The sequence below is a fragment of the Sesamum indicum genome, linkage group LG4 (genome assembly GCF_000512975.1).
Source record: "Sesamum indicum cultivar Zhongzhi No. 13 linkage group LG4, S_indicum_v1.0, whole genome shotgun sequence".
Lineage (NCBI taxonomy): Eukaryota > Viridiplantae > Streptophyta > Magnoliopsida > Lamiales > Pedaliaceae > Sesamum > Sesamum indicum.
In genome coordinates, this window is record NC_026148.1 from 11810253 (window position 1) to 11820428 (window position 10176).

General features: G+C 35.7%; 1 protein-coding gene across 2 annotated transcripts; it reads left to right on the forward strand.

Annotated features, from left to right (window-relative positions):
- LOC105160783 (protein ENHANCED DISEASE RESISTANCE 4) lies at positions 4565-9612 on the forward strand. Of its 2 annotated transcripts, none has more exons than XM_020693210.1 (3): positions 4565-4832; positions 6179-6358; positions 6444-9612. In XM_020693210.1, the coding sequence occupies exons 2-3, from the start codon at positions 6238-6240 to the stop codon at positions 9152-9154; spliced, it is 2832 nt and encodes a 943-aa protein (XP_020548869.1). In that variant the 5' UTR covers positions 4565-4832; positions 6179-6237; the 3' UTR covers positions 9155-9612. The 2 variants fall into 2 exon arrangements, with proteins under 2 accessions (XP_020548869.1, XP_011076569.1); XM_011078267.2 differs by lacking the exon at positions 4565-4832 and adding an exon at positions 4839-4985.

The window sequence follows — 10176 nt, forward strand, 5'->3', positions numbered from 1 at the left end:
ATTCGATAAGATAATAAGATAATAATTTTTTAGAAAATTCTTTTACAAATATTAGGTCCCATTAAAACTCTAAATTAATAATTCATAAATGTTACAATTATAAATATTTTGGTAATTTGCTAAAATATGATGTATGTGATGCTTTACGCATTTGATCATTCATGGATAATTTTGGGATGCCTTTTAGATGAGAATACATGGTTAGGTGTTACGAATTATTTTAAATTCATATTGAGGGTTATATAGCATATGTTTCATTCATCATTCATTAATATTTAATTAGCTATAATAGTTATTTTGGTGCAACGAATTAATGTAAACATGTATATTTAAGTAATTCCAATGAATATAATTGTTAATTGTACATAATGAATTGATATTATACATGAATATATTTAATTAGTTACAAATAATTGATTTATGCATGAATATAATCAATGAAACATATATGAATTCATTTATTTCAATACATATGTACTTAAATTTGCTTAATTTAATAAATCTCTCTTTTAATTAATAAAATATTAATTTATTGATAAATTAATATCTCTCTAAATTAATAAAATTTCATGGTCCCAAGGTTATTAATTTATAGAGATTTTACTGTATTTATATTTTTTTAGTCCAATCAGTGATTTAGAGGATTGGCTCAGTATAGGGAGTGTTTGCGAAAATTTTACTTTTAAAGAAGTGATTTTTGTAGAAAAAATTGAATGTTATTTTTGCAGTGTTATTAAAAAAGTGAAAAGCATATAAAAGCTATATTGGGTTGTTTTCGGAGAAAAATCACTTCTAAAATTAAACTTAATTGATTAAAGACTGTTTTTGTTCCTATATGTTAAAAAGGTACAATTTTTTGCCTATTATTTGACTTATTGTTTGTCAAGAACAATTATTTTCTCATAAAAAACAATAAATTTTATCTCTATTAGTATATTTCATAATTTATTTTTTTAAACTATTAAATTATGTATTTAAGTTTATAATACTCCTACTAAGTCATATAATTGTTGATTCATACGCAACAGTTAAACTTGCATGATTGTAAAAAAAATATTTTATTAATTAATCAAATAATAACATGTGAACGAAATAATAAAATTAGATGATACAGCAAACAAAATATAAAAATTTTAAAATATTAAATATGTGAAAATGTAAATTTGATTATTGTTAAATTATTCAAATAATTTAAAAATATTAATATCAACTTTGAATATATAATTTAAAAAATAAATTAAAAATAATAAAGTTGAATTAAGATTATTATAACAAGGGTAAAGTAGTAAAAAATAAAGTTGAATTTATTTATAAAAAAGTCAAAGCAGCTAGAAACACCCTAAGGTGCTTCTTTAGGCCTAAAAGCACTTGTCGTATTTGTTTTAAAAGAAGAAGTTGACATCCTAAACACTTCAAGATACTTTTTTAAAGTCGAAAATTAAAAAAGCGCTCTCAAATACTCCCATAAATATGTATCTTATTTATCCAAATACAAAATTGAGCATCTTTAACCTCCTAAAATATTTTATAAAATTTAAAAGCGTATAAGATAATTCAAATAAACTAATAGAAATACCCTCTTTTAATCTAATAATTTTGGGACATAGGAAAATTCGAGAAAAAAGAAAATAGTAAATTTTAACAACAGTATGTTTGAAATTTCCTCTTGGAAAGAAATTACTAATGTTTTCAAAATCACCTCACCAGCAGCGTCACCGAGACGTGGCAATAGCAAAACCTTTTACCCGCATGTCATCTAGTGATTGGTTGGATGCTCTATCATTAGCCAAACTCAACTGCTCCCGGCCTGGTCGGCTGGCGCATTGAGTGCTGTGGCCCTGAGGGTCATAATGGCTCGGCGAGCCGTCGCCAGTAAGCGGGGCCCGCATTTGTGAGCTGTATTATTTTAAAAAGCGGAATCCCTATCAGCTTCGGGAGCTGTGCTCCACTGGTTGCAAGACGACACGTGGCGTTTTACAGCTGGGTTCAGTCAATGCAAGTCCTTACACGCCGAGAATTTGATGCGGTTGACTTTGTTTTCCTCGGCGATTTCCCGTCGCTATTTTTAGTCTGCAGCCGCGATTATCAACGTAAAATTCTCCAGTTGTATGTAAATTGCATTTTCTTGTTTATTATCTATTTAAATGTTTTAATTGAAATATCAAATTTAATAAAAATATATATAATTTTATTTCTATAATTTATGACAGAGTATTTTTAATCTCGAACGATTAGATAATACGCTTTATTTTTAATTGTTTGATATTGCAAATATTATTGAACAACATTTATTCTTCATTTTAACTTGTAGAAATTATTGTTCTAACCAATACTCTGTTATAATAAATTGCATTTGCATCGTACTTTCAAAGACATTATGAATAATTGTCCTTAATATAATTCATAATTCGGCCTTGATTAAGATTATCTTATTGTCCTTTTTCATAATTTTGATGCATCGTAACGAACTATTGTCCCCATCTTGATAAATGTATTTTTTTTAATCACATTAAGTATCTGTTTTAAATTTAAATGACAAAAATATTATTATAAATAAATAAAAATTGAAGGCAGGTATAAAGAATAGGGTTTATCTTAACAGAACCACAAACTTACATTTTTTAACGTGGTGAATAATTTTTCTTAGGTGGGAGTAAAACAAGAATACTAAAATGATAAAATAACCAAGAAATCCCACTGTAAAACAGATTCACGGATTTTATCTAGTCGGTTTTAATATAATAACTGTAGATATTGGGATACTTGAAGGACGTAAATTTTGACACTTGTAGCCTTATTTCTACATACATTTCGTACTTATATATATGCTTTAGACAACAAATTTTAGGATACACTATTTTATTAATTATATTTGTGTTATAACTCTTCAATCTCACATCAATTTGACTTACGAGCAAAGGATCTCAGCTGAAATACCTTCCAATTAGCCTAACATGTATTCATTTTCTCATATTTCCATACTCTTAGTATGGAATTTCACTACTCTTGGAGGTCATTGTACTTTGTTACTTTTAAATGAGAAGAAGTAGAGTGCTAATATAATATATATATTTAAAAAATTCCAAAAAGATGACATCATTATATACATATATATGCAGATAAAATTATAAAATTAGTCTTGTAAATATAAGGGAGTGACAAAATTACTCCTATAACTATTAGACTGGCAATTTTAGTTTTATATATTTTAATTTAGTGGCAATTTTGATTCTACCGGTCAAAATTATCCAAAAGTTAGCCGGATAAATTGTGGCTTAGGGTTCTGATTGTCAACTGGTCTCCACTTAAACACGTAGCATCTTGCGTGGCTGCTGACGTGGCAAGGGGCAGGTGATTTTGGCCGAAAGGAACACAATTACCACTAAACTAAAACATACAGGAGGCCGTAACGTGGATGATGCCGTTGATGAAAACTGATTGGAGGTATGTGTGCGCCATGGGGAGGCGAACACAGGGGTGTTGGTCCTTCGACGAGATGATCGTTGGCGGCGGAGATAACACGGAAAAACGAGTGGTGGGAGCGGCAAAAATTGGCGCAAATGAAAACTAAGAGAATCGGCTAGATAGTGGGGTGGGCCTGGGTACAATCAACTAGCCGGAGGATGGGAGTTGATTGGTGGTGTCTCGAACAGTGGATAGGTCGAACGGCGGCGAATCGATAAGAGAGAGAAAATAAATCTAGGTTTTAGGGCAAAACTATAATCAACAATGGAGGGCACGTTTGAACTCCGATTGAAACACATGCTGTAGGGTTAGAATCAACGTCGGACGACGAGTTCAGTTGTGGTGCACGTGGCCAAAGATGTGTTGGAAAAAAAAATTCCGACAACCGACTGTACGGTGGTAGTGGGTGGTGATTAATCATGTTTTGTCACGTCAACATCCACATATGATGCTTTAAGTAATGTCCCTTTATCGCAAAATTACTATAAATTTAAAACATAAAAATTAAAATTGTCACTCATATTATTATAGAAGTAATTGCGCCAAATATACAGGATTGATTTTGCAATTTTGCGTATATGTGCATGATTAAGAAAGACAGCGCATATCCTCACCTCATATTCTTACCAGAAAAACGAAATAGGAAAAATAAGATATTATGTTAAAGTTGACTTGGTAAATTAACTACACTGAAAGCAGAAAGTCGTGCAAGAATGTGTCCTGTAGCTTGACTGTCAACTATTAATCCACGACTCGCCCAGTCCAGAACTGTTTTTCCTTTTGTTCACAACCAAGTTCACTGTGTGTGCTGCGTGAGTTCACAGAGAGAGAGAGAGAGAGAGAGTTTTGAGTCGCATACTAATTATGACTCAAGAATTCCACTTTTGGGATTGACAAGCTTCTCAAACACGGCAGGAAGACTTCGCCATAATCGTCTTTTTCTGGTGTGGGAGAGAGAGAAAAGGGAAGTGAGAGAGAGAGAGAGAGAGAGAGAGAGAGAGAGGAAAGCTCGAATGGTGGAAACAAATGAAAAGTACTTAGCGTTAAAGAAAAGATTTTTTCCTCATGAGTTCCTAATCGTCTTTTTCTGGTGTGGGAGAGAGAGAAAAGGGAAGTGAGAGAGAGAGAGAGAGAGAGAGAGAGAGAGGAAAGCTCGAATGGTGGAAACAAATGAAAAGTACTTAGCGTTAAAGAAAAGATTTTTTCCTCATGAGTTCCTTCGGCCCCATTTCTTACTAACTTCGTCTCTTCCATCACTTTGACTCTTCTTCTTGCTTTTCACAACTCAAAAGTACTAGCCTTTCTCTTCATTCCTGAAGGGTTCTGATTGTTGTTTACATGTACCGCGTCAGAATTCACTAATTAAGGTATGGTTCTTGATATTCAGTGAAGTAATTGGTGATTAATGAGTTTCAGTATGATGGGATCTGTTTATTCCGAAGTGGGCTATGGTTGATTTTTCAGCAGAGTTAGAGATTCTTCTTCTTTTCTGCTAGTGGCTCTCTTATTTTTATGTGACTGTAAGCTTCCAAATCTGTCATTCTTTCTGTTTTTGATGATACAAGCTTGAAGAATTGATGGGATTGTTTAAATTTTGCTGTTCATGTGAAAGATGATGACTCTATGACCTGAATTTATTTGGAATTGAATTTCAAGATTTTTGAAACGTACTATATTGTTACTCCAATTGTACTGCAATGAATGAGTGAAAGCAGACAGAGTAGTTGTTCTCTACCCAAATCTGTGGCCATAAGTTGTGCGATCTGTGACTGTTTGAATTTTGAAAGATGTAATGGTGCAATTGTTTAATCATTTTTAGTTAATCAAGATGCCGGTCTCCCTCTTCCTCATAATTCCACTTCTCTCTTAGGTATTTGTCTAAAGAAAAGATTTTGTCCAGATTTGAGGCCAAATACTGTCTTCAATTTCTAGTTTCCAGCTCATCTTCGCAAGTGGTTTTTAAGGTTGAGAGATCAAATGGTTCTCCGAACTATTTAATGTATGGTAAAATGATAAGTGAGAAAATTCAAAAAACAATTGAAATGCTTTGTGCGAAACTTATGCTTTACAAAGCATTACCTGAAAGAGTTTTGAACTTTGCCGAAGCTAAATTCTTGCTTATGTTTTTTCATCAGTTGTTGGGTTGAGCGACAGTCCTTTCAGTTCCTATTCGTCTTGCTATTAGAAATGGTGCGGTGGGTCACTTTGGGACGATGAATTGTTTCAAGATCTTGAACTTATGACTTTGTCTACTGACAATGGAATCCACCCATGAGGATGATAAGATCGCCTTCTTTGTTTATTGCTGTCTCCCTCGCAGAACTATGCATACTTAGTTTATTACCTTAATTGCTAAGTTATGAGTGATTAGAGTCTAGAGATTTTGGTATTTTGAAATGACCAGTTTATAACCTCATGTTTAGGCCTTACGACAACCCCTTGTCCTGACATCTAGCTCATCTAATGCCGAAAATGTCTTTTTTTATCTCACAATGTCATTTCTTCCAGTGAACAATCGGTCATTACTGGTATATAAGAATGCTGAAAAATTCTGGACATGCAGTGATTAGCGGACATGCATTATTATTTTTTGCAGATGACTCCTCACTTTCACTATCTCCAACTTTTCAATGTATTCATGGTTTGCTCTGACAGATTTCTGATTAAATTTAGCATTCTACGAGTTTGACATTTATGTGTTTGTGGTGTCTAGCTGAAGTTGGTGATTTGGGCGCTTCTTACAATTTGAGTGGACAGAAGTAACCAGGGAACATGACTACTCAACCGAGCACGAAAGTTCGACTGGTTAGATGTCCTAGATGCCGAGAGGTTCTAGCAGAGTTGCCGGAAGTTACTTTGTACAGATGCGGAGGATGTGGCACTATTCTCCAAGGTAATACCCTTTTCGGCTTCTTCCATCAATCTTTTAGATGACTCCATGTTTACTTACATTCTTTCTGTAATTCAACTATATACAGCTAAAAGTCGGAAACTGGAGACCAACCGCACTGAATTATCCTCGCAAGAAACGGATGCTGCTGTGAAAAGTCAACAGGATAATGTTATAGAAGAGAAGGGAGCCAGAAGCTCAAGTCATGATTTGTCTAAGGTCGAATCTTTGCCGGTAAAAGACAGCATAAGATGCCGAGATGATCATGGGGACTGCAGAGTGGAACTCCGTGAGGACAGAAGTGTCTCCAATGGCCATTCCAGCTCATCTGAGGTTACCTCTCCACAAACTGAAGATTCACATGTAGAAGTGAAAGAATCTTTGAAAGAGGAAAACCCTTTAGGCCAGAATTCCCAAAGATATCATAGCAAAGTTCACGATGACACGGGGGATAGGAATGGAAGCAGAAACTCTTCAAATGACTTCCCTAGCTCAGGTGAGCTTACTCGTGAGGCCGAAGCGTATTCCCCCGAAATGAGTGATCATTTGGAGCAAGACAACAAGAACAGCTTGGATCAAGTCAACAGAGTAGATAAAACGGAAGGAGGAGAATCACAAAACTCGTGGCAAGAAGGTGACAACTTTGTTGATGAAGCTCGGGATTTTCCGGACCATGAAGATCAGGAGAGTGCTTCACCTCCAGACCGTGAACATAGAGAAGGGACAAAAGATAATTATGCTCAACCAGAAAATGATGAAAACAGTCAGATTCTTTTTGCTGGTCAGAATGTAGACTTTGAAGCAGTAGTGAACGCTGGAGTAGATTTGTCTTCTCAGGCTGTTTCAGCGGAACAAAGTGTTGAAATAGATGACAGCGGTGAAGGTCTTCCTTTCCTTAGAAGCAGAACCACAGAAAAGAACATGAATGCAAGTGTCGATGATTCTGTTGTTGCTTCTGAAAGCCCACCCTTAAATGAGAGCCTTGTATCATTTTATCTCACGTCTCCTGATGATGAACACCTGGATCATTCTATGAGGGAAGTTACTAGTAATTTTGGAAGAATAAGCTCCATAGATACATTGGGAAGTTCAGCTCATGCTGACCTTAGCGCCGAGCTCAACTTTAAACGCGGGTCGATGACTAATTATCCAACAACTAGTGGGTATTATGCTTATGATGGTAGTGAATCTTCTAATGATGAAACCGATGATCAAATCTACGAACATATTTCACATCCCTCAGCAAAGAGGACGGATGTGGACTACATCAGCACCAGAGAAATGCTCGGAAAGGAGAGATTCAGGGTGAGTAGTGAACAAGAGAGAATTCATTGGGCAACAAGTTCCTCAAACCATGCAATGAGAAATGGCCACTGGAGCCCAGATAAGTCTACTGAAACTGGTAGGTATACCAGTGGAAATAGGATGAGACTGGACAAACAAGGGGGTGTTTCTAGCTTACCGTTCACATCCAAGGATCCCCTTTCTGACTACAGAACTGTAAGCCCTGCAAGTTATCGACACAATTTGCTCCCTCCCCGTCCAGGTTTCAGTTCATCAGACAAGCCTTCATATTCAGAACTGGATGACACGGACCTATTGAGAACAGTGCATGAGCTGAAAGATCAACTCAACAAGATGCGCTTTTCCAAAGTTACAACAAATAGAAGGTTTCCAGCTGGAGTCATGGATGGAAAGTTTACTCCTTTTCACTATGACCACTTAGCACCAGAAAGAGAAATATATGCAGATCTGAGCCGTCCCAGTAGATATAATCTACGAAGTAATCAAGCAGGAGTTTGTGGTGAGCTGTGCCACGTCTCAAGACCGGCTTTTTCAGGAGATGCTGCACACTGTAGATACCAAGTTAGCTGCTCTTGTTTGCACTGCTGTCCCCAAGACTGGCACTACTCAGCACAGTTGCCTTCAGACTCCATGCACTGTAAAAATGGTCACCGTAAGGTCCACGCTGACCACAACCACTTCAATATCTCTAGTTCCCTGAGTCCCCAGCATTACACAAGCTCTGAACTATGGGGCTGCGAGACAAAGTCTGACAACCAGAGGCACGATGAGATAAGACGTTTAAAATTGAAAGAGAAATATCAGACCCCAAAGAGGCATCTCCGACCCATAGCAGGTGGAGCCCCAGTTGTTGCTTGTTATCATTGCTCAGAACTATTGCAGCTACCTGCTGACTTTCTCCTCTTCAAGAAAAGATATCATCGGCTAATGTGCAATGCCTGTAGGAAAATTCTGAAATTTTCTCTCGAAAAAGGAACTCACATAGTTCCATACCTTCCAGATGCTTATGCCCCTCCACCCAGTGAGGCTGATGACCATAATGATGCTACCAGCCAGAGAAATCAGGAACCATTATCTCATTCTAGTTCAGGCCAACATGTTGAACACATATCTTATTCTGACGATTATGGGCCGTCATTTTGTAGAAGTTGCTCAACAGAAGGGGAGGCTTCGGTTATCTTGCCATCATTTGACCAAGTTGGGAAGACCTCCTACAATAGGAAGATGTCATCCAGCGGTTCTCATGAGCCGACAGAAGATAGAAAGATGAAATCTATCTTGAGGGAGCCTCAGAAGAAGAATAAGAGTTCCCTGGAGACCGATGAATCAGTTGGACCATCTTCGCTGCAAACTGTTGAACCGGTCGGACCTTCATCAAGATTGCCCAAGTGGAAAAAAGCAACCTCAGAAATCGAAGAGCTGCAACCATCATCAAATTCTCCACTCCATCGGCTAATGGGATATTCATCCCCCAGCCAAGTGTTGAAAAAGTGATCTAAGGAGACCAAACATGGTCACCATGCTCAGTCCAGACGAATTTTTAACTCTCTGAGTGTTTCTTGCTGTGAATGAAACAAGGCGCCTGATTGACCTCAATGACTGCACGAAACAAGCTTCACATACAACACAAATATAAAGCAGGAGGAGCCTCTAAGCTTGGATATACTAGGAATACACAAATTGTCCGTGTAATTTGAACTGTTTCAGGCAGGATCATCAAATGAGTTCTTCTGAGATAAACATACATCCCCTACCGTTGTCTTCCTTCATCGTCTCTGTATGCTTCTTTACAGCTGGTATTCGCATGAGCTCGTGTCGTATAGCTATAAAAACTAGAGGGTGATTGTTGTATGTGTATACGTTGGATAGACTTGTAATATTTATTATTTTATTTGTTGTGTAACAATGTATGGATTTACAGATTACAAAATAAACTGTCTTTTGGCGAATCATCTTTTCAACACCAATAGTTTATCGTAAGTAACTTCCCAAGAATTTTCCTCAGTTTCATTAACATTTCTTTGACAATACACAAATTATAGAGCAATGTTTGAAAAGCGTATTGAAATTCTTAACAGAAATTGATACAAACAACAAAAAGACTATTCCTTCCAATTTACTCTAATAAGTCTTTATAAAAGAGAAATATAAGAAATTCTTTAAATTTATATTATCAAGTATATATTTATCAATTATACATATTAAAATATAATTTTTAATGTTAAATTATATATTCAAAAAAAATAATAAAGTTTTTATTTTTGAGAAATACTTTATTTTGAGAATAATTTTAGGGATAATTACAACTGGCTCCATTGAATTTACCGTAATTATAAATACTCTCTTGTGGATTGAGAAATTAAAAATATCTCCTAAAACTAATAATTATTTAACAAATATATATCGTGACAACTCATTAATAAGAGTATTTATTAGATTTTTATGAAGGTATTTGTAATTTTTTAAGCGAGCAAATATGTGTAATTAAGGGGAGCCACTTGTAATTTACCTAATTT